The sequence below is a fragment of the Sardina pilchardus genome, chromosome 3 (assembly GCF_963854185.1).
Source record: "Sardina pilchardus chromosome 3, fSarPil1.1, whole genome shotgun sequence".
Classification (NCBI taxonomy): Eukaryota; Metazoa; Chordata; class Actinopteri; order Clupeiformes; family Clupeidae; genus Sardina; species Sardina pilchardus.
In genome coordinates, this window is record NC_084996.1 from 26,481,602 (window position 1) to 26,506,598 (window position 24,997).

The window sequence follows — 24,997 nt, forward strand, 5'->3', positions numbered from 1 at the left end:
CATACACACGCACAGAAAGAGAGAGAAATACAGGCGCGCGCGCACACACACACACACACACACACACACACACACACACACACACACACAGAAATACAGGCACACACACACACACACACACAGAAATACAGGTAGCCTACACACAGAGAGAGAGAGCGGTTATTCGGCTGCTTCCTTCTGGGCTTCTGCCTCCAGCAGTTTTAGCTGTTTTTGCTGGTACTCACTCTTGAAGAAGGCCACGCAACAAGCAGTGGAGAGAAGTTGAAGCATCTAGGTAGACTATGCTCTTAGATGTCCATCAGTCATGTCTGTTCTGCAGGAATATCTGAATAACCTCCACCATTACAAAACCCTTAGAACGTGGAATTAACACCTTTAATTGTTCTGTGCCAGAACTGACATCATCTATGACCTCATTTTAATCTCCTGCTCTTGAACCCATGTAAGTGGAGCCTTGTGCCCCTCACGTCCAACGGTGAAAATGGTCATCCTGACTTGATATCTACTTGATAATCTCTTCTGATGTCATTGATGACCTTTAAAAACCATTGATTGCCACAAACATGGATCTGATTATTTTCGTTTATGGTTAGTGTTTTCCGGAACTGCTTGTGACTCGGGTGGGCTAGGTGGAGTGGAAAGAAGGTGGACAATCTACCGTCCTTGAGAGGTTGGCTCTCTTGTGCCGCTATAAAAGGACTGTTGTGGTGTTCAGGCATCAGGGAGTGCAAGAGTACAGAGTGACGCGCCTACAAACACACAGACACGCATCCCGACAAACAAGCAGATTCACTCATAGACCAGGAGTCTGTAGGGGAAGAGAAGACCAGGAGAAACTTCTCAGAGAAGAGGGAGCACACTCTTACTGTGCAACAGGTGAGCCATTTTTAAACTTGCTTTTTTCACGTTGCATTATTATTTGAACACCATTATTATATCGGTTTAATGTGCAGTCAGACTATTAAGATATTCACAAATTCACAAGAAATATGAAATGTTTGGAGTTCATATCTCAAGATCATTTCCATGTTCCATTTTGCACAAAAACATTTCTCAGTATGATTATTGGTATGTAAGTTCAGATGTCAATTAAACAAATGATACAACTGTCCCATTAAGTATAAGTAAGTTTGGAGAAATTACTCTAAATTGGGTTATTTAACATGGACTGTCTAAATCAATTATTCTTTTCTCATTTCATGATAATGTGCATGTGTGTGCTCATTGTAAGCATGTTGGCTACAAATAGTTGATCTCTTGTCGTACAGAACATTTGAAAGTCATTTAATAATTCAAGTAATTGTCAGTATTAAAGCAATATTAAAGAGTTTTTCGTACCTTAAAATAATGTTTCCAAAATCATTTGAGTGGTTCATCAACTCGTAACAGGGTGAACGGCACTTCTGCTTTCACTTCGCGGCCTCTATCTGCTATAACCGCACTATGTAACTTGATGAGGTGGGGTAGTGTATCTGTAGTTCGATGAAATAAGACATCAGAAACTACAAATTTGACTTGCTTCGATGTCGCAATACATCATACTTTCATAAAATCATGCAACATTCTACCTTGTCCGTTATTTGCTGGATAAACAAATATCATGTGTGCGACAGAGGAAAAGTGCTTTAGTGTTGCTTTAATGAATAACAATAAATTGAATTGTTATTTTTGCATTTAATTGAATTATGTATCATACTCACCAGGAACCCATAACATGCTGATCTCTGTCCCTTGCAGTGATGCTGAGAGGAGTAAAGATGCTGTGTCCTGTGTGGTCCTATAACATGCTGATCTCTGTCCCTTGCAGTGATGCTGAGAGGAGTAAAGATGCTGTGTCCTGTGTGGTCCCATAACATGCTGATCTCTGTCCCTTGCAGTGATGCTGAGAGGAGGAGTAAAGATGCTGTGTCCTGTATGGTCCCATAACATGCTGATCTCTGTCCCTTGCAGTGATGCTGAGAGGAGTAAAGATGCTGTGTCCTGTGTGGTCCTATACTATAACATGCTGATCTCTGTCCCTTGCAGTGATGCTGAGAGGAGTAAAGATGCTGTGTCCTGTATGGTCCTATAACATGCTGATCTCTGTCCCTTGCAGTGATGCTGAGAGGAGTAAAGATGCTGTGTCCTGTATGGTCCTATAACATGCTGATCTCTGTCCCTTGCAGTGATGCTGAGAGGATTAAAGATGCTGTGTCCTGTGTGGTCCTATACTACAGTATAACATGCTGATCTCTGTCCCTTGCAGTGATGCTGAGAGGAGTAAAGATGCTGTGTCCTGTAACATGCTGATCTCTGTCCCTTGCAGTGATGCTGAGAGGAGTAAAGATGCTGTGTCCTGTGTGTTCCTATACTATAACATGCTGATCTGTGTCCCTTGCAGTGATGCTGAGAGGACTGAAGATGCTGTGTCCTGTGTGGTCCTATACTATAACATGCTGATCTGTGTCCCTTGCAGTGATGCTGAGAGGAGTAAAGATGCTGTGTCCTGTATGGTCCCATAACATGCTGATCTGTGTCCCTTGCAGTGATGCTGAGAGGAGTAAAGATGCTGTGTCCTGTATGGTCCCATAACATACTGATCTGTGTCCCTTGCAGTGATGCTGAGAGGAGTAAAGATGCTGTGTCCTGTGTGGTCCTATACTACAGTATAACATGCTGATCTCTGTCCCTTGCAGTGATGCTGAGAGGAGTAAAGATGCTGTGTCCTGTGTGGTCCTATACTACAGTATAACATGCTGATCTCTGTCCCTTGCAGTGATGCTGAGACTGAGAGGTGTAAAGATGCTGTGTCCTGTGTGGTCCTATACTACAGTATAACATGCTGATCTCTGTCCCTTGCAGTGATGCTGAGACTGAGAGGAGTAAAGATGCTGTGTCCTGTGTGGTCCTATGCTATAACATGCTGATCTGTGTCCCTTGCAGTGATGCTGAGAGGACTGAAGATGCTGTGTCCTGTGTGGTCCTTGGCTGTGGCGGTGCTTTGCACACTCACCATGGAAGTCAGCAGTCAGTGCTGGGAGAGCGCCCACTGCCAAGACCTCAGCACAGAGGAGAACATGTTGGTTAGTACTGTTTTATGTGTGTGTATATTTATATATATACTGTATATATATGTAAGGGATAATGTATAGAATGCCGGTCATTATTGGAAAATAATTTCCGACAGGATGAACTGAACCCCGACGCGCAGCGGAGGGGTTTTGCTTCGTCCTGAAGGGAATTATTTTCAGATAATGACCGGCGTTCTATACATTATCGCGCTTATTATATGGCTACTTGCCAAAACGAGAAAATAAACTTATCTCAATGTGTCTTTAGCAATGACTTGGCTACCGTTTCGTGGCTTCCTCAACAACTAGCAGAGTGAATCCGTTGCCATTGGCAGCGGTCATTATACCTTCGGAGCGGTCATTATGCAAATATAACAGACTGGTAAAACGTTGAGAGGCCCATTCAAAGTGAATGGGAGCTCCCTCAACATTCTAGAGAGCCATATAATAAATATATATATATTTTTTTTTTTTTTGTTTGGTTTTTTTTTGTTTTTTTTGGTGGGGGGGGGCTTTAATGACAGAGACAGTGTAGAGAGACAGGGATACTAAACTTTTAAAATGTAGTGTGCATGGGGTTCCATATCTGTATCTAATGATAGTTAGTCACATGCAATTAGTCAAAGCGCTGAGGGGAATATCCTGATCCTCATCAGATTTCTGTAAGAGAGAAGTGTGCATTGATAAAGACCATCGGATCCTAAAAACTTGGATTCATTCCATCACCAAAGCAAAAACCATCTACTCTTGTAATGAAATTGAATTGTATAAGTTTTTGTTGTGTGAAATGTGGGCATTTGAAATTAATTCTTTCTCTTTAATGTTGAACTGGGACATCTTGATCTAATGCCTTGTGATTACGGTGGCCACGGGCAGGAGTGCATTCAGCTGTGTAGGTCAGAGCTCACAGCTGGGAGCCCAGTCCACCCTGACCAGGGCCACCTCCAACCCCCAGCGCCCGAGGGGACCGACGTGGACGCCCTGCCCGTCCGCAACCTCGCCGCAGCAGGCTCCCCCGAGGTGAAGCAGGCCTCCCCCAGGCACGAGGACAAGCGCTCCTTTGCCATGGGTCACTTCCGCTGGGGCAAGCCGGTTGGTCTAAAGAGCAGACCTGTCAGGGTGTTCATCGATGGGAACCCCGACGGCGTGAAGGAGGAGCTGGCCGAGCAGGGGGAGCAGGGGGAGCCGGAGGAGCCGGAGGAGATGCCGCGCCCGGTGCGTAGCGACGGCGAGGCGGACGAGAAGGAAGCGCTGGCCGAACTGCTCCAGCAGAAGCAAGACGGTTCGTTCAAGATGAACCACCTCAGGTGGAGCGGCCCGCCGGCCGGCAAGCGTCACGACGGCTTCATGAAGTCGTGGGACGAGAGGAGCCAGAAGGCTCTCCTCACGCTCTTCGACATCGTCACCAACAAGGACGGACAACAGAAGACACGTCAGTAAGGGGGGTTGTGGAGGAGGGGGGGGGGGGGGGGGGGGGTTGGTGGAGAGAAGGAGCGAAAGAGGAGAAGAAATGGAGGAGAGGAGAAAAAGTGAAGGAAAGGGAGGGTCAGGAAAGGAGAGAAAGATACATGACACTGACCTGCGAGATGTTGTCCTTGCTTTTTGTTCCCCTCTGTAAAGAGAGCACATATTTGCTTATTCCTCCCCCTAACAATACTAGCACACAGGAAGTAGATTGATTTGTCATATTATTGGGAGTATCAAAAGGCTTTGTTGACCACAAGCACTTTGTTTTACAAGTTACCCCATGACTAACACTGTTATCAAGAAATAAATTCTGAATATTGCACATATGCTGTTGTGAGTATTAGTGAGACGATGGATGAAAGAGGTCTAATTTGTTGATGCACTTTACTGTAAACTAATTACATGTGATACATACAAATATTTTATCACAAGCATTTAATGCATGCTTGTATCATTACCAGAAGGATACAATTCATCATGTTAGAAAATGAGCTGGTAAATAGTTCATTTAAACCGTTCAACATGCAAGACTGCAAAAATAATCCCAAATATCTTGACACACACACGCACGTGCGTGCGCACACACACACACACACACACACACACACACACACACACACACACACACCAACAGTAAGACTTAGTGTTATTTTATTACTTATTTATTTCTTTTTTTATTCACACATAATCTTTGCACCATTTCCATACAACACATTTACATCACTGATTTAGCAGATCAAAGGATGAAACATTTATATTAATAAGTCAACTGTTGTTCCATTCTGAGATGAAAATGCCATACAAAGTACTCGTTTCTGAGCACCTGGCAGACAAACACACACACACACACACACACACACACACACACACACACACACACACACACACACATAAGAAAGCTTTATCTGATGAAAATGGTTTGTGCAGTGAGAACATGCAGCAACTCAAAGGATGAAGTCTTCCACATACACTATATTGGCAAAAGTATTCGCTTCTCTTGACTCACATCTGAACTTCAGTCACATCCCATCCTTAGGGTTTATTATGACGTCGGTCCACTCTTTGCAGCTATAACAGCCTCAACTCCTCTGGGAAGCCTTTCCACAAGGTTAAGGAGTGTGTTTATGGGATTTTTGTCCATTCTTTCAGAAGCGCATTTGTGAGTGATGTTGGACGAAGCCCTAATTCATCCCAATGATGTTCTATTGGGTTGACTCAGTCAAGTTCATCCACACACATTTCTGTCATCCAGGCCTTTATGGACCTTGCTTTGTGCACTGGTGCAGTCATGTTGGAACAGGAAGTGACCATCCCCAAACTTCCCACAAAGTTGGGAGCATGGAATTGTCCAAAATCTCTTGGTTAATGCTGAAGCATTCAGAGTTCCTTTCCAAGCCCATCTTGGGGATGTCCCCAACCTGTTCCAACATCACCGTGCACCTCTGTGCATCTGATTGGATCCTAATGAATAAACTGGGCTAGCTAAGCGCTATCAAAGTAGTGCCGCCCGCCAGAGCCAAGAGGTATGTATCAACTCGTCTTAGTAAAGGGAATAACGTTAAAATGAAAAAACGGCGGAGTGTTCCTTTAAATGTAATTTGCAAAAATAGTTAGCCTTTTATAAAATGGTTAGTTAAGTCTTTACTATCAGATTACTAATATTACTAATTTTTTTAGAAGTAGTTAATGTCACTCAAAGCACATTGTATTCACCACTTACATGTTTATTAATGGTGAGCCCTGAACACAAAGATGGCAAAATCGGCATGTCAATTTACACACGTATAGTTCATCATTTAGAGAGATCATAATAAATGGTGTATGAGAAAGTAGCTAGCATATGCATTCCATCTTTCTTATCGTTTTGCAAGTTGTTTTGCAGCCCCCAATCTACAGCCAGTACTATTTATACTTCCCTTTGACTTTCAGGCCTAGTTCATCAAATGCATCTGTCCAAAGCAATTTAGGAAAGTGATCACTCAGATGGGATTTGAACCCAGGTCTCTGATGAACCCAGTGATCACTCAGGTGGGATTTGAACCCAGGTCTCTGACTTGATAGGCTACATTGCTATACACTGTGCCATCACTGGCCTACTCCAGTTTGAATAAAAAAATATGATTAATCATTAATCATGACGATAATAATAATAGCAACATGAACATGAGATAAAGCAGACAAGATCATGATAAATATTTGTGTCAGCTTAATACTGTGCATAATAAATGACTTAATAAGCGACTTGCTAAAGATTTAGCATAAAGATGAAAGAAGACTAATATTCCACTCCAGTACAAATATGCAAAATAAGATCAGATAAAATAAGATCAGTGCAATAACAATGTTGGTGGGAATGGTTTGGTCCAGCAAGAGGATAGCTCAGTCCAGTGGGGAAATGGTTTGGTCCAGTGAGAAGATAGCTCAGTCCAGTGGGGAAATGGGAATGGTTTGGTCCAGTTAGAAGATAGCTCAGTCCAGTGGGGAAATGGTGATGGGAACAACAGTGTGAAGAGATTCATGCGCTTCTCCTCCCATGGCCACAGAGCAAGCAAGGGTGTTGAGTAGCCTTATGGCATGACCTCATGGTGATGACCCGGAGCAAAGGTGAGCTCAAGAGCTAAGACATACACACACACACACACACACACACACACACACACACACACACACACACACACACACAGACACAGACACAGACACAGACACAGACACAGACACAGACACACACACACACACACACACAGCGGTTATTCAGCTGCGGCTGCTGCTTCCTCCTCTGGTGGTGCCTCTCCTGCCTGGGCTGCTTCTGCCTCCTGCAGTTTCTGCTGGTACTCGCTCTTGAAGAAGCCTGACTGGAATTACAATTAGATTGATGGGAAGCACAGAAAGGGGACTTCAGACAGCAGTGCAGATTCCACATACAGTAGACAACAGGCTAGACAGACAGGCAGACAGGTAAACAGGGACTTAGACATTCATTACATTGGCTATGTATATACTGTATGCAACAAAACCTGAACAAAACATATACAGTAGCTCTGTGAGAGACAGAGAGAGAGACAGACAGAAAGATCACCATCCAAACACAGGCAGAATGCTATAGAGAAAGACAGCTTGACATAAGCCACCCGTTTAGTCATCAGATATCCAAGAGAGGGGAACAGATAGACACACATGGCATGAAGGAAACAGAAGGAATACTGATCTAGTATCAGATACTCTGGTTACCTTGGCGAGGCCAGCAGTCATGAGAGCCAATAGGATGAAGCCACCCACCACTCCACCAATGATCTCCTTAGTTAGGGTTGGCTCCTCATAGACCTCCACAAGAGTCTCAATCTGCAGGGAACATGCACATGCATAACCTCACTTATTCATCTCATTTCATAGCAAAGACTTTGCTATTTTTTCAGAGTGCCTTTTCATTTCATTTACACATTGTAAACTTTAAACATGCACATAAACACATGTCCACCATCTTAAACTCTAAACTAACAGCTGTTCAGGTGTGTTTGCCGGTTACCTTGATGACAGGTGGGAGGCGAGAGGACTCAGAGGAGTAGAAGATGTACTTGCTGTCGTACTCCAGTGTGGCTGAGCTGACCAGGTGAAACAGAGCAGAACGCAGCCCAGTCTGAGAGTGAAAAGGAGACAATACGGAGACAATTAGGAGACAATTAGGAGACAACTAGAAAAAGCACTCAGAGAGTGAAAACATAACCGCCTTCTGGATCCAGACAGTGATACGGATCACTCCCACAATCTAATCGTTTCTTCCTTGGGTCATTTCAGACCTTCCCTGAAAATGTAATCGAAATCCATCCAGAACAAGGAGACAATAAGTTTATTGATTTTTCCCTCTGCTATATCTCAGCATATCTAAAGGTAGCTAGCTGATACATAGTTGTGCGGTATATCTCAGTGCATATCTAAGCTTTCTCCTCTACACTTTCATTGCAAATGCCACCACACTGTTCCCTTCCACATTTACTGAACTTCTCCTCTGTGGTTTGAGTGTAGGCAACTATGCATACCGTACATCTGGCTATGGGAGATAGCATAGGAGGCAGTAATAACATGGGGGCCAGTGCTAATGTGCTTTGACAGGTCCTAATGCGCTAACATCATTCCTTTAGCATCCACCACGTACTGTATGCTGAATCTTTCCACAGTACCAACACACATCAAGAAAATTAACTGTAAAAAGTGATCAGATTCAGGACCTTTTCAATCCATCCTGAGCTCACGTTTCCTGAGATTGTGTAGAATTGGGAGTCATCTCTTGCCATGTATGAGCTGCATCTGAACTCCAGACACACGGCAATGGAACAGTTCTGATGGAGAGAGAGAGAGATGAGAAAACAACAGAACAGTCCTGATGGAGAGAGAGAGAGAGAGAGAGAGAGAGAGAGAGATGAGAAAACAATGGTTAGCAATGTGACTGTGACAAACAACATCCCCTGTGTCATAACAATGCATTACTGAACAGTGTGTCCAGAAACGCCATTCAGGTGCATTTCTTCATAATGTTACTTTAACACTAAACTAACACCATCCCAAGTACAGCATGTAGAAGGTACTTGGAAAAGGTTTCAGTATTCCAAAGTTTAAGTGACATGTTTTAAGTCCTGCTAGTCACCACATCAGGCTCCATGTTGTCCTTGAAGGTCTGCTGCAGGTCTGTGATCACTGGGTTTCTCTCAACCCCTCTAGTGCAGTCCTGGATCTAACAGAGGAAATTAAAATACTCCAAAGAGTTTATTAATGAACATATACATACATACAGTACATAGATCTATTGGAGGATGCAAAGACAAGCAATACAATCTCTCTAATAATAGAGTAGCCTACTTTTCGGTAATTAGCAGGTGAAATAAGGGATATTTGAAGTGATTTTGAAACGCTATCATGAACAATACATAATTTATGGTTACTTCTCACTAATTGACTCCTGGTTTTAGAGATATAAAATACACACATTCAAGCTGTCAACACTTGTCCAGATGTCTTTGCCTTGGAGTCTTACTGGTACGAGTATTACAACGGTCAGTTTGAGTCCTCTTAGGCTATTTGTCACCTGTGAGAGAAAGAGAGAGAGAGTGAGAGAGAGAGATAGAGAGAGAGCGAGAGGAGAGATGGGGCATCAGAAGAGACAGACATTACTGTAAAATTGTGTGTGTGTGTGTGTGTGTGTTTGTGTGTTTGTGTGTGTGTGTGTGTGTGTGTGTGTGTGTGTGTGTGTGTGTGTGTGTGTGTGTGTGTGTGTGTGTGTGTGTGTGTGTGTGTGAGTGAGAAAGCGTGTGTGCTGAGCAACAAAGAGTAACATCTTATTGACACAATACTTTGCCATTTGAAACGTTAGTGTTGTGCAAGTACAGTACATCCATCAGTGGTTGTGGATGCAGTACAGAGTTCAGTCTACCTCTAATTTCTGCCGCACTGGTTTCTGTAGGTCATTATATCCAGCAGTGAAATTAATGTAGTTGGTTGTGCTTTCCGTTCTGATATGGAAGAACATAAACAGATTAAAAACAAAATGTAAACAGATTAGTCACAAGATGTAAGATTAAAAACAAAACTGCAACTTGAGTTAAGTAGAATTCTCAAGTGTTTGAGAGAGTGTCTGACCTCTTCAGAATTACATGAATGCTGTACTTGACCCCGATGTCCAGACGTCTGGACAGGACACTACCAGGTGCGTGTTTGTCGTTATCACTGAAAACAGATTGCTTTGACTACAACATGGGATGCCAAAGACCAAGTTATGCATATGGTTTTAAAGGTGCAGTTAGGGGACGCTGAACACCAAGTTATGCATACAGTCTTAACCCTCACTAACACACACAGGTGATGGTGACAGTACTGGCTGGCTGTGCTAGCAAATGTTCTAGACCAATGAGCTGTTGAGCTGTGAAGTCGGACTTAAAAAAACAGATATTTATTACCTTGCTGCACTGGCCTGTATGGTGACTTGATCACCATAATTACTGCTCCCATCAATTCCATACTGAACAACAAAGATTGCCTAAAAACAGAATGTGGACTCGGCTGTTACATACACATGCCTACACTATGTGTATTTGTGTGTTTGTGTGTGTGTGTAGGATGAGTTTCCCCAAACCTTGTCTCCAGCCCGTAAGAAAGGTCTGTTGATGCTGCAGTCAGTCTGTCCCAGGGTGAGTCCATCTGTGCTGTCTAGAGAAGTGCACTCCACCCTGCCCTGCAGCAGCACACACAGACACAAGCTCACTCCCTTCACATGTCCACATGCAGCATCATATCAAGTGCACTCCACCCTGTCCTGCAGCAGCACACACAGACACAAGCTCATTCCCTTCACATGTCCACATGCAGCATCATATCAAGTGCACTCCACCCTGTCCTGCAGCAGCACACACAGACACACAAGCTCATTCCCTTCACATGTCCACATGCAGCATCATATCAAGTGCACTCCACCCTGTCCTGCAGCAGCACACACAGACACAAGCTCATTCCCTTCACATGTCCACTTGCAGCATCATATCAAGTGCACTCCACCCTGCAGCAGCACACACAGACACAAGCTCATTCCCTTCACATGTCCACATGCAGCATCATATCAAGTGCACTCATCCCTGCAGCAGCACACACAGACACACAAGCTCATTCCCTTCACATGTCCACATGCAGCATCATATCAAGTGCACTCCACCCTGCAGCAGCACACACACACACAAGCTCATTCCCTTCACATGTCCACATGCAGCATCATATCAAGTGCACTCATCCCTGCAGCAGCACACACAGATACAAGCTCATTCCCTTCACACAGTATGTCCACATGCAGCATCCTATCAAGTGCACTGCTCTAGAGAACTCTAGGTGTTTCCCCTCACCTGGCTCTTGGTGAAGGTCCTGTAGGAGAGGCCAGGAGGGTAGGAGAGAGACACACGAGTGTCATAGGAGTTCTCTCCTCTATTCTCCACCATCACAATCACACTCATCGCCTGAGCAATGCCCACCTCGATGATGGAGGACCTGTTGGAACCAGGCAACAAACACCCTCAAGGGGGGTCCAACAGACAGTCTGCTGTACAAAAGGAACTTAGTTCCAATGCCTTTATATTACTGGGGGTAGCAGCAGAGAGCCACCTGCTGGACAAACATGTGAGATACAAGACTGATGCGGAACATCCTCTTTTTCATGACGCATTTGCCCATTGGAAATGGCATTTATTGTGAATAAACTGGTTGGGAGACACTACACGTGGCACAGAACAGACTGAGAAGAGTTTCATTTATGGTCTATGACGATTCTATCTCACCAACAAACAGAAGTCCCCTTCCTACATGACTTTGGTGTTGTGATTGTAGTGTACTTTGCACTAAAATATTTTCAATTGATATCCAATTGTGTAAGAATATTGTTGATTATCATGATTATGGTGTTTGCTTTGCATAAGTACAATATACATAAGCATACGCAACATTTACAGTACTATACTATTTTCAATGTTTTTCTCTTCAAATGCTCAATATTGTATCATGTAATTTCCACTAGCACCAGTAGGGGAGGAACACATCCCATTTGTGAGATGCTGACTGATTATCTGCATAAGGTTTAGAATTATTTCAGAGCATTTTTTTTTTTATCTTTACAGACCTACCTTGAAAAGTTGAGGTCAACTCGTAAGTTGTCTTCACAGACTTTGTCCTTTCCACAGTCAATCGTAAACTTTAACTGCGGCACAAAAAAAAGTTAGACTCAAACAATGAAGATAACATAAAAGGCTATTCATGTAATCTCATGACAACAAAAAACTTGGGCCTGAAAGCTTCCCCAGAAAGTCTATATATTTTTTTGATCCTGTGAGGGACATTTGGTCTCTGCATTTATCCCAGTCCGTATATTAGTGAAACACATGCTGTGTGTGTGGCTAATTGGCCCAATCTCAAAGTCCGGACTCAGACTCACAGACTTTGGAGCATGTTCTCGCGAAATTCGTAACAAACAAACAAACAAACAAACAAACAAACAAACAACAAACAAACATACGCCGGTCCCCAATGAAAACATATACCTCCTTGGCGGAGGTAGCAACAGCATGAGCCAGCTGAACCCAGGAGTACCTTGTGGTCTGTGACGAGTCTGGAGCTGCTGCCCAGCTGAGGTGCCAGGGCGTCTTGTGCCTGTATGGGAACCCCCTGAAAGGAGAAGGCCACCTGCACATCCACGGGGTTCAGAGCATCCTCTGGCGAGCACTGGGGGGGACACATACAGGGTGAATGCAGGGCAGGGCAAGGCAAGGCAGGGCAAGGCAAGGCAAGGCAGGGGCCAGGGCAAGGCAGGGCAGGGCAAGGCAAGGCAAGGCAAGGCAGGGCAGGGCAGGGCAGGGCAGGGCAGGGCAGGGCAGGGCAGGGCAGGGCAAGGCAAGGCAAGGCAAGGCAAGGCAAGGCAAGGCAAGGCAGGGCAGGGCAGGGCAGGGCAAGGCAAGGCAAGGCAAGGCAGGGCAGGGCAGGGCAGGGCAGGGCAGGGCAGGGCAGGGCAGGGCAGGGCAGGGCAGGGCAGGGCAAGGCAAGGCAAGGCAAGGCAAGGCAAGGCAAGGCAAGGCAGGGCAGGGCAGGGCAGGGCAAGGCAAGGCAAGGCAAGGCAGGGCAAGTTTAAGCACACCGTTTAAGTTTAAGTTTTTTTGAACAGACAAGCAATAGATAAACAATGGATTTGCATTGAGTGTCGCCAACAAGAAGGATGCTGGAGACATAACCCACTGACCCGCACAAAGAGAGGATGCTGGAGACAGAACACACTGACCCGCACAAAGAGAGGATGCTGGAGACAGAACACACTGACCCGCACAAAGAGAGGATGCTGGAGACAGAACACACTGACCCGCACAAAGAGAGGATGCTGGAGACAGAACACACTGACCCGCACAAAGAGAGGATGCTGGACACAGAACACACTGACCCGCACAAAGAGAGGATGCTGGACACAGAACACACTGACCCGCACAAAGAGAGGATGCTGGAGACAGAACACACTGACCCGCACAAAGAGAGGATGCTGGAGACAGAACACACTGACCCGCACAAAGAGAGGATGCTGGACACAGAACACACTGACCCGCACAAAGAGAGGATGCTGGAGACAGAACACACTGACCCGCACAAAGAGAGGATGCTGGAGACAGAACACACTGACCCGCACAAAGAGAGGATGCTGGAGACAGAACACACTGACCCGCACAAAGAGAGGATGCTGGAGACAGAACACACTGACCCGCACAAAGAGAGGATGCTGGAGACAGAACACACTGACCCGCACAAAGAGAGGATGCTGGAGACAGAACACACTGACCCGCACAAAGAGAGGATGCTGGAGACAGAACACACTGACCCGCACAAAGAGAGGATGCTGGAGACAGTTCTCTTGCAGTGCCACCATGAAGTTCTTCTCGTCTTCACTGGCTGTGAAATAAGCACGAGTGCGCTGGCGGACGTAATCCAGCTTCAGGGTGACCTTGAGTTTTGCCCGCAGGTCTGAGAGAAGAGCATTCCATCAATAATCATCAACAACAACAACAACAACAACAACAACAACGCACTGCATTACGTAACGCTTTATCAAGGCACCAGAAGTACTTTACAGTGAAAAGGGAATCGCTCTATATCCAGCACCAATGTGTAGCACGCAACATTCTTTATTCCATGGAAATCCTGAGGAAAATTTTACTTTTTTAAGTTTAAGTTTTGTGGAGCTGAAAAAACATGCCTGTCGCATGTGAGTGCAGGTGAGGAAAAGAGATTGAAAAGGGTATTTTACAAGCCATGTGATCAAATACAAGCATTCTATTGGCTGTTCATACTTCCTCCGATTCAAAATGGGCATTTTTTAATGGTGTATGATTTTTTATGCCTGAGATAATGAGGGGAAAAGGGTATGTTACCCTGAAGCAACACTATGCAATAGAGGGTTAGGAGTTGCTCCTAAATTCGCCAGTTAGGAGCTACTTTTAGCCTTAAAATTCTTTGTGAATACGGACCCAGAACTCTCTCTCCACACACACCAGCTTGAAGTGGGGAGTGAGGGAATGAATGAGTCAGCCAATTACACTGCTTACAATACACTACATTAAATAGTCTGACTAAAATACTCACTCACTCACTCTGACTGTACCTGTGAATTTGTCCTTGGTGGTCTTTGTCATTCTGAAACACACTGATGCGTTGAACTGTAGGGGAGCCTGACAGCCTGAGATAGCGGTGGGGATTTGGGGAGGGGCAAAGGTCACGCTGGTCACCATGGATACCACAGGCCTGGACCTGAGCATTACAACAGAATATACGACACTAATATCAGAGACAGAGTCAAACACACAACCCCGTGACACAACCACACACACACACACACACACACACACACACAACACACAATTGTACAGCAGACAAGATAGCGACATGAACACCATTGTTCATCTGTCCATTATAGTGTAAAGCCCGCCCGGACGATTTGATTGCTCAAGTTTTCGAAGAGGCCTGTCAATGGAGCAAGCTCAGACTGGATTTCCCAACCTCAAATGTTACGGGCTGGCCTCCAGCGGCACGTTTCCCAAAACCATATTTGCTAACTAAGTTAGCAACGTTCTTGGTTGAAATGTAATTTCCCATTGCCAACCAACTAAGTCGCTAACAGGTTAGGAATTATGGTTCTGGGAAACGCACCCCAGCTAGTTTGTATCTACTTTACACACTTGGTTTTATCAGAGAGGGTTAAAGCGGAGCAGTAATGAAGGATCTTTGGTTTTATCCACATTCACAATATGTCCACTCATCAGCACTCTGGGGACCATCTAATGCCACTGGTATTGTTCTACACATTGGACAATAACCTCCACCATCATCAAACATGTTTTGATTGCCTGTTTTTTAAATCCAATATCGCATGGCCAAGTCCACCTTTATCCACCTCTTATTTTACCACTAAATGTCATGTGAAAACATACAGATAGTGCACATATGCATACACAAACTATACATGGTGTGTATGTGCTGAATGTGTATGTGTGTATGTGCTGTATGCATGTATCATTGAGAAATTACTGTATATAAAAACCTGAGCAGCAGAACCGCTCCTTTGGACCCAACTGCGATGTCAGGCAGTCCGTCTCCACTCTGGTCCAAAGCAGACTGGGCCACGGTCAGCCCAAAGAACCGCAGACCGGACCGCACCGACGAACCCGCAATCCTCTATAATAGAAGTGATGATTAAGTAATGATAGTGTTTTCAAACCCAGTCAACAGCTATCCATTATCTCTCTCTCTCTCTCTCTCTCTCTCTCTCTCTGTCTCTCTCTCTTTCTCTCTCTCACCTGTGAGTAGGTGGGGTTGATTCCTCCTCTCCTCCCGTTGAAGATGTACACGCTGCCCTGTCCGTTATCCTCCAGAGGAGCTCCCACGGCCACGTCCCTGATCCCGTCCCCGTTCAGGTCAGCCAGGCTGGCCAGAGACGCGCCGAACCTCCCCCTCTGACCCTCCAGCCCCAGCAGGGACACACCAGTGTCAGACACAATCGTGCGAGACTCCTGTTCAGAAAGCATGACATGTATGCTCTGTATTTACAATATCATCATGATGCGAGATTTCAGACAGATCTGGGCACTTAAAGTATTGGTAGAAATATGAAATACATTCATTAAACACATTGCTGTACTTTCAGTTATTGTAGAAATAACAAAAACATACACACAAAAAAAATATGACACAGCATTAGTTGGTTCAGGAGGTAAATTCAGCATGATCGCTTTTCTTTTACCTCCTCTGTAAATTTGTACACCAACACTTTCCCCTCTCTCTCTCCCTCTGTGTGCATGGGGGCAGATGCCAGAATCAGATCAGTGTTGGAGTCTCCGTCCAAATCCACCACACACACCTCTGCTCCAAAGTAGGCCCCGATCTGAGACTGAGGAACATCGTGATGATGAGGATCACTACGGTCATTTTGGAGGTCATGATGTATCCTCTAACCTACAGTACCACGAATTGGAAACTGCTGTGTGACAACCAATCAGCATAAAGCTCAATTAATTCATTAATTAACTGTGTGGGTTTAATTAATCAGATAAAAATGACAGGACGCTAAACATCTGCTAAAATGGTCCGTTTAATTCCCCAGCCAAATTACAGGGTCGTAAACGGGCTGGTACATTTGCATATATACCTTCTACAGCATGTTAACATCAGAAAACAAGTTCAAATATTTTGTTCATCCATTCTATGTCATTTTTAAGTAAACAAAACAGCATCCCTATAGAGTTTAGAGTTTGGACAAGCTAATGGCAGTTATTACTGTATCACCGTGCTTTCAGTACCTGTGTGAACATCTTTGGTGGCTTGTTTCCAGGAGAGAACACCATGAGCAGCCCCTTGTGTTCATACCTGGGGGCCCCCATAACTATGTGCTCCTGCCCGTCTCTGCTTGCTACAGCCATGGAGTAGCCTGGAGAGGGTTAAAGCAACAGAGTTTTTGGTTCCTTAAAATAATATTTCCAAAATCATTGTGGTTTATCAACTCGTAACAGGGTGAAGGACACTTCTGCATTCGCTTTGCGGCCCTCTATCAGCTATAACCACACTGCACGAGTGTTTGTGAATGTTTATGACTGTTGTCATAAGGTGTCATTTGTTTCTTTAATGTCCTTTTTAATGTCATGGGATGTTCTTCATCATGGCCACTTGGCATTAACTAAGATGCAGAGTGCAGAGTGCAGATAGAGAAATATCAGTGTCAGCTAATGTGTATTCTCTCACCAACATAACTGTCGGGTGTGACCTGATGCAGCCTCCTAAAGCTGGGCGTCCTGCTGGACAGAGGGATGTCCTGGTACCCTCCTCTCCACTCGTTAGCCCCAACCACACCCACTAGCATCCTGTCCTGCAAGAGCAAGAGAAAGCCATGCAAGCTCATACACATCAAAACAAAGTCCCAGTCAGACCTCGCAGCTGTGATCCACTGAAAGACAATCTAAACATGATCTACACTTGAGCATTTCAGCATCTAATAGCCATAAAGGTAGGCTATAGTTATGTGAATTGTATTGTCACTAGCTATAATAACGACACAGTATAATTAGCAGCATACAGTAGGAAGAAGTCTAATTTTAAACTCATCAGACCCATACACCAATAACACAGCACACAATGTGGCCATCTTGAATTTCCCCGTGGGGATCAATAAAGTATCTATCTATTTATCTATCTATCTATCATAGTGGATGAGGGGTAGCATGGCACAACTCCGTAACCTTAGCAATATGCATGGAATAGGAGAGCATAGCCTACATTTGGATTTGACACAAGAGCTGCACTGAATCCATTCTGAGCAAATTCCATCGTTGTGGCATCACCTCCAGTGGTTTGGGTTCCTGAAGATAGAGAGATCTTAGAGATCAGGGCCTGTATTCACAAAGAATTTTTCAGGCTAGCTCCTGAAGAAGGTACATTTTTACTTTTAAAAAAAGATAAAAAAGTATCTGCACACCAGTTTATAGCTCTCAGTGAAATTTAATGAAGCAACGTTTCAAGCCAAAGGAAGAGCTTTTGGCTCGAAACGTTGCTTCATTAAATTTCACTGGGAGCTATAAACTGTGTGCGGATACTTTTTATCTTTTTGTATGGCTTACGGCTTTTGAAGATCCTGCACCCGGGCAAAATTAACATAGGATGTGCGTGGGTATTCAACTTTTATTGACATTTTTACTTTTCCCACATTATTTTTGTGGTGTAAGTGGTGGTAACAGGCCTTCATGTTCCATAGATAATGGACGAGATAGCTAGATGGCTACCAGGCCCCAGGTTGGTTTAACACCAGATTTTTCCTTTACCCTGTCAGCTCCTAAGTTTTTGACCAAAACACAATCAACCCTCCCTGGTTTAAGATTTCCCATTCCATTCTCTGATCATAAGTTGGATAACACATGCCGATGATGAATCCCAAATGTCCCATTACCTTCTATGGCAATGATGCTCTCCTCCAGTGTGCTGCTGATTCTGTCCAGAGCCTCAAAGCTGTCCACTTTAAACATGTGCTCTGATTCAGGTGGGGATGCGATGCTCCTGAGCTCATTTTGTGCCGAGTGACTGTTAAAGGCATTGCCAACCTGTTACATAAGGAGGAGAGTTAGCGTCTCTCATTAGACAACACTCTCTGGGGAGATGTACTGTAGCACAACACACCCAGACAAGTCCAATATTTGATTTTTGAGAATTAATATATTTTGTAAAAATGTCCTTAACAATCAACACCAGCATCATTTAAAATGTGTCATGTGGCTTAAAACATCCAAAATGACCTAGAGATAATGACAGAATGTGAATGTGACACTCTTGTAATACATCGCTGTACCACGTGTGGCTGCTGTGTTACGGTATACCAGAGCCGTATACAGTACAGTACAGAGAGTTTGGCCAGCTAGGGAATCAAATGGTCTGAGCTATCCCGTTATGTGATTGGTTCCGATGTGGTCACATGGTTTGTAGATGCCATGTTAGATGCATTCATTAGATCCCCACTGGCAAACAGTAGTGCAGTGAACAATGGAAAAATATAACAAATTATTTTTTAAAAAATAGCAAAAATTAACAAAATGCTCAACTGTGGAACATTTGGCTGCAGTGCAAGACCGTAAGGCAGTAAACGATTGCATTAGTCCCCCCCCCCCCGTGACCCAAAAAGAAGAGGACTGAGAGCAGAGTCATCTGATGCTTGTCTCCAACATAACCCCCATGATTAGCCTGGCTATCACCATGCTAAGCTCAATCTTTTAAGATTGAACATTAGTCTGGGGAGTCTGCGCTTTATTTCTACTGCATGAGAGGCGTGACTGGATAAGCCAGTTTGTGACTGGACCCAGCAAACGTGGACAAGAAGCAAGAGAGACAGTGACTTATGTCCAAGTTTTCAGCCTAGCCCATGATTTAAGTTGGTCAAACTCTCTGTTAAATACAGTGATGAACTGCAAGAGCGCTGTGTGCCCGTGTTCAAGACATCTCGGTCAACTATGTCACTATACAGCTCTTCATACCCCAATGGCATATCTAATGATGTGTTTTCCATCAGCCACAGCTGTGACTATACAGCACTTCATACTGTACCCCAATGGCATATCTAATGATGTGTTTTCCATCAGCCAGAGCTGTGACCGCGGGATAGTGATAAGCATCAAATGACTGTCCATCTGTGATGACGATGAGGATCCTGTTGGCCTCTGGTCTTGCTCCAGCAGAGGATACAAACACACTGTTTCTGTAAAAATAGGTATAGCTTTGTGATATATTTTATATAGCTTTGTGATATATTCTATATAGCTTTGTGATATATTTTATATAGCTTTGTGATATATTTTATGTAAATAATCATACTGTATATTATATGCTCTTCATAATCATCAGACAAGAGAGGTACACTTGATTTTATACTGTTACACTTCTGACTGCGTTACAAATCCCAGTGCAGGTTTTACAGTCACAAAACAGAAAACATTAAAGTGGTAAAGTGGTAGAAGTCTGAGGAGAAAGTCTAGTGCAGGAGGATGGTAAACCTTATCCACCGCATCCATTTTGACATGAAATAGTAGAGCGAGCACTGGTGTAACTAAAAGTTATTTTTAAATGTAGCAGAATAAGAGCCTTAGGCTATTTGATGCTTTCTAAAACTGATAGTTCCGTCCTTGATTCTGATTGGCTGAATCGTGTTCGATGCTGTTGTAAAATCCAACACAAACATACTGTACACCTTGACCGCATTTCATTCTATACACTAATCCAGCGAAACACGGAAGCAAAGTTCAATATTGAATCCACCGGTTGGTTCAAGGCTGTGTGTCATCATTGCCCTGGGACTTTTCTCGGTCGTCTGACTCGGATGCAGTCAATTGGACTAAGTTGGCGTGGACTTTTCTGATTTTGTTTGCTTTTATTATTTATTTGACATTTTGTTTTGCCTAGTGTTGCAAGAGTTTTTGTTAATCTATGTTATTGTATTATATGTTAATTGTTGTCTGGTGTCTGTCTTTGTATGTCTTGGTGTCACGGGTACGCAGGCGATTACGCCGCTCCGTCCGGCATCTTTTGTCTTGTGTCTTGTTATTTTGTAAATTTGTTTGTTCTTTGTTGCCACGGGTACGCTGGCGTCTACGCTACTCCGTTCGGCACTGTCTGTGTATGGGTTGTACTCTGTGCACATGAAATGCGCTATGTTTGTAGTGGTTGTCTAATGTCTGCCTGTCTTGATGTCTGTACAGGAACGCTGTGTGAATACGCCGCTCTGTCTGGCACCTGGCTATTTCTTATTCTTGTTTTATTTGATTATTGTTGTTATATGTTTTGTGACTCAGGGCATTGCTGTAAAAGAGCTTGATGCTCAGTCAAATTTCCCTGAATAAAAAACGGTTGATGATGATTACTGCGTGGCTGGCTGCCAAGAAAGTAGCCCGTTGGTTCCGTAGGCGGCTGTTGCAGAGGTTAGCTGTAATTAATACACGCCTTAATACCTTATGTTGTTAATAAATTACCTTCATCGGTAAGTTTTGGCCACAGTCTGACATCATCTTCCCAATGTTCCCTTTCACCTGACATTTGAATTATGAGAGGTTGTGCATAAACAAAGAGCTATCATGAACATGAATCATGGTTGTGTCCTCCTTCATATGAAAATCTTGAACTTAGAAATAGACACTAAAAAATGGGTGAATTAGAAAAGAGCCTACTTATGATGTCAGACATCGCAATGCCATTGAAGTTCAATTGGGGTTGCCAAAGAGGGCGCCATTTAGTCAAACAGACCATTTCAATACCCAGCCTAAATATATGGTTTTATTAGTCTTGTAAAATTGCAATTGAGTTTATTTTTTTAAAATCAAAGTTGAATATATGCTATTTTAAAATCAGAGTACACAGTGCAATACTCAATTCATCCATTCTATGTCACCTTTAAAGTAACAGCTGGGCCTGTCATATTTTACATGTGTTCATTTAGCAGACATTGTTGTCCAAAGTGACTTGCCGACTGTATTACAAGTGATGACATTGTCCTTGAAGCAAGTTGGGGTTAAACTTGGACCTGTACAGTAATTTCATACATATACGCCGCATTGTGTATAAGCCGCAGGACAGTGTTTTATGCAAGTTAAAAGAAACAAAACCATATTAACCTCATAGCGGAATAAATTTTGCAAAATCAACGTATAAGCCGCGGCTAATAGTCGGGAAATTACGGCACATGGTATATATTTCATGGCAAAAATGGCTGCTGTTCCAACAGATAAGGGTATGAGATGAGACTCATATAGTCCCACATTGAACACTTACACTACTTTCTGTATAGCCCCTGCGGTGTACGTCCGTCCTCGAGTTTGCTGGATAGCGTCCACCTGATTATCCCATCGTGTTCTCTCAAACTGATTGAAGTTCACATGGATTATAAAGCTGTGGGAGTACTGTGCAAAGGCAAACTGCAAATAAAGAAATACACAAATACATGAATAAACTAGCCCATACAAGACTAACCCACATTAACAAAACATCGGGTCAGGACTCACCAAGCTGTTTGGCGACAGGAGTCTGCGGATGAGACTTTTAACAAATGTCTTCATGGCGCTGAACTGGTGAGATCTCACACTTCCAGACCCATCCAGCAGAAAAGCGATATCAGTTTTCTTACAATCTGTCAGTACACAGCAGAAAAAAAGGTGCCAAGAAGCAAATAGAACTGGGGCCAGTTTCACTAAGATAGACTGTGACTATAACTTAGACTAAGGGTATGGTCCGACTTAGCATAGACGTGTACAAACTATGTGTGCCAGTGTATTGCAACCTACAGTACCCAGCAAGCAAGCCCGCGCGGGCCCCTTGTAGGCTCACTGTGGGCTGCCGCTGGGGCCCCTAGCGGGCTGCCCACGGTGGGCCCCTGAGGGCTTGCTCATCGGCAAAGCGCTGGGCCCGCAGTGCTGGCCCCGCAGGGGCAGCCCTCACTTAGCCCTAATAGCCCTAACTAGGCCCGCACAGGCCCCTATGGGCTGCCCTCATCTAGCCCTAAGCCCTCTCTAGGCCCACGCTCAAAAGCGTGGGCCCTGTAATGGCCACGCATGGGCAGCCCACATTGCCCTCTCTAGGCCCATACTCAGCATTGTTATTGTTTTTCCCCTCCATGTTTGTATTTTATTTCTTTTAAAGTTTATTCATTCATCTTTGTTAAACACATTGAACTGCCTCTGTGTATGAAATGTGCTATATAAGTAAACTTGCCTTGCATAACTGTTCAAAAGAAAATTACAATAGTCCAGAATTCAAAGAAATGTAAGTTTATTGTGTTAATATACACACTATATCTCTAAACATTTAATATGAAAATTACCTGAGACAAGTATTAGCTTTAAAATATAAATAAATACATATGAAACCTTCAATATTAAATCACTTTAATGGTCATGAAATATATACAGTGCCCTCCATAAGTATTTGAACATATGCTAAAGTTGCCTAAAAAGAGGAAAATAAAATCATCTTTTGGAAATTGATCTTAAAGGGATATTCCGCCATTTTTGGAAATACGCTCATTTTCCACCTCCCCTCGAGCAAAACAATCGATATTTACCTTGTTCCCGTTCATCCAGCCATTCTGTGAGTCTGGCGATACAACTTTTAGCTTCAGCCTAGCATAGATCATTGAATCGGATTAGACCATTAGCTTCTCGCCTGCTACAGGGCCGGCCCTAGCCCATTGGCTGCCCAATAGGCCAGTCAATCTAGTGTTTGACCCATGACTAATTGCAATAGTAATCATTCCAAGATTTTTGTGATCCCTAGGTATATCTAATTAACATATAAAAAATCTACCCATTTATATTTAGTGGAACATACTTTTTTCAAGGTCAAAGGTAGCAATTTCCAATGCATTTTGCCATTGGGATTTACTAGTGAAATGGGTAAAATTTTAAACTATAGATATCAAATTGAAACTTTCACAGTTGTTTACTCACATTATGACAAAGATTTTTTGTATTGCAAATTGTCTGAAATGTGATGTTTAGATATGCAAATGAGACCAGTTTTACCTTAATATGCAATAATTTGCATATATTTCTAGAAAACTAAATCTGAACAATAGGTACAGTCAGCTTCAAAATAATTGCTGCATTTTGCTACTATATTGGATACCAAAAGCCTATGCAAAGGGAATATTAGATATTACTTCATATCACCTCAGAAATGAGGAAATCAAGTCAAGCCAAAATCAATGCGTTTCAATGGAAGTACATTATACAAATGATTGTCAATGATATGGTATGATGGAAGTATCTCAGTGCATGCAACTCACTTGATATGTTGTCTAAAGGTCAATATCTTCCTTATGTGACTTGGCATGCATTGAGATACTTCCATCATACCATATCATTGACAATCATTTGTTCTATAATGTACTTCCATTGAAACGCATTGATTTTGACTTGACTTGATTTCCTCATTTCTGAGGTGATATGAAGTAATATCTAATATTCCCTTTGCATAGGCTTTTGGTATCCAATATAGAAGCAAAATGCAGCAATTATTTTGAAGCTGACTGTACCTATTGTTCAGATTTAGTTTTCTAGAAATATATGCAAATTATTGCATATTTAGGTAAAACTGGTCTCATTTGCATATATAAACATCACATTTCAGAAAACTTGCAATACAAAAAATATTAGCCTTAATGTGAGTAAACAACTGTGAAAGTTTCAATTTGATATCTATAGTTTAACATTTTACCCATTTCACCTGTAGTAAATCCCAATAGCAAAATGCATGGGAAATTGCTACCTTTGACCTTGAATAAAAGTATGTTCCACTAAATATAAATGGGTAGATTTTTAATATGTGATGCAGGAGGGTTTAAGGATCAATAAAAAGTATGAACCATTACTATTGCAATTAGTTTAAGTTTTGGCCCTTTTTTGAGCTAGATTGACTGGCCTATTACAGTAAAGGAGATTCAATAAGTCAAAACACAAGAGGGTCATTCCACGTCAAATCAACCAGAGCGCACGCACTTGCGTCTCAAAAAAATCTGAAAAAAAAAAATACCATTTGTACCTATGTTACCCAGGAGACACTCTGTAAAATGTTTTTGTGCTAAGATCAATACTTTCCAAGTTAGACAGTTTTACGGGGGGAGGGGGGTGTCAATTTTGCTCTGCCTCTTTTGTTTGTCAAAGTTCATAAGCTCATTGCTCAAGAACTAGAATTTGTAGGAGGCTCAAATTTTGGAGGCTGGTGCATAAATTGGAATAGCATGCAGTAAAATCACCACGAGTGGTCTGGATCATCCTGGATGGTCATAGCAGTCCCTCAAAGTTGATCAACATTTTATTGGAGTTCTTGGCTGGGCTCTGTTTAGACTTACAGAAGACATATTTTTACTCAACATAGGCTGTTGATTTTTTCCCCCTTTTTGAGATCAGTAG

At 43.2% G+C, this 24,997-nt stretch overlaps 2 protein-coding genes across 3 annotated transcripts in view; one reads left to right on the forward strand and one right to left on the reverse strand.

The window, feature by feature from the left end:
* The first annotated feature begins 2,924 nt into the window (after positions 1-2,924).
* On the forward strand, positions 2,925-4,490 carry LOC134076201 (pro-opiomelanocortin-2-like). The gene is made up of 2 exons (XM_062531206.1): positions 2,925-3,062; positions 3,927-4,490. Exons 1-2 carry the CDS (start codon positions 2,925-2,927, stop codon positions 4,488-4,490), a joined length of 702 nt encoding a protein of 233 aa, XP_062387190.1.
* A 789-nt stretch (positions 4,491-5,279) lies between these two features.
* The window catches only part of LOC134077163 (integrin alpha-X-like), a 36,751-nt gene continuing 17,033 nt past the window's right edge, over positions 5,280-24,997 (reverse strand). Inside the window, exons 2-26 of one of the 2 annotated variants that reach the window (XM_062532591.1) lie at positions 22,094-22,218; positions 21,864-22,006; positions 19,650-19,800; positions 18,505-18,655; positions 17,838-17,920; positions 17,307-17,430; positions 16,868-16,995; positions 16,312-16,458; positions 15,869-16,081; positions 15,613-15,746; positions 14,677-14,822; positions 13,897-14,039; positions 12,630-12,761; positions 12,167-12,240; positions 11,396-11,537; positions 10,639-10,737; positions 10,463-10,542; positions 10,146-10,232; positions 9,940-10,018; positions 9,496-9,594; positions 9,157-9,243; positions 8,741-8,851; positions 8,041-8,151; positions 7,746-7,856; positions 5,280-7,369 (exon numbers count right to left, since the gene is read on the reverse strand). In XM_062532591.1, coding sequence (XP_062388575.1) covers positions 7,265-7,369; positions 7,746-7,856; positions 8,041-8,151; positions 8,741-8,851; positions 9,157-9,243; positions 9,496-9,594; positions 9,940-10,018; positions 10,146-10,232; positions 10,463-10,542; positions 10,639-10,737; positions 11,396-11,537; positions 12,167-12,240; positions 12,630-12,761; positions 13,897-14,039; positions 14,677-14,822; positions 15,613-15,746; positions 15,869-16,081; positions 16,312-16,458; positions 16,868-16,995; positions 17,307-17,430; positions 17,838-17,920; positions 18,505-18,655; positions 19,650-19,800; positions 21,864-22,006; positions 22,094-22,218 — 3,005 coding nt within the window. In that variant the 3' untranslated portion in view covers positions 5,280-7,264. Of the gene's footprint in view, positions 7,370-7,745; positions 7,857-8,040; positions 8,152-8,740; positions 8,893-9,156; positions 9,244-9,495; positions 9,595-9,939; positions 10,019-10,145; positions 10,233-10,462; positions 10,543-10,638; positions 10,738-11,395; positions 11,538-12,166; positions 12,241-12,629; positions 12,762-13,896; positions 14,040-14,676; positions 14,823-15,612; positions 15,747-15,868; positions 16,082-16,311; positions 16,459-16,867; positions 16,996-17,306; positions 17,431-17,837; positions 17,921-18,504; positions 18,656-19,649; positions 19,801-21,863; positions 22,007-22,093; positions 22,219-24,997 lie in introns of those variants that run through there. The other variant, XM_062532592.1, reaches the window with a different exon arrangement.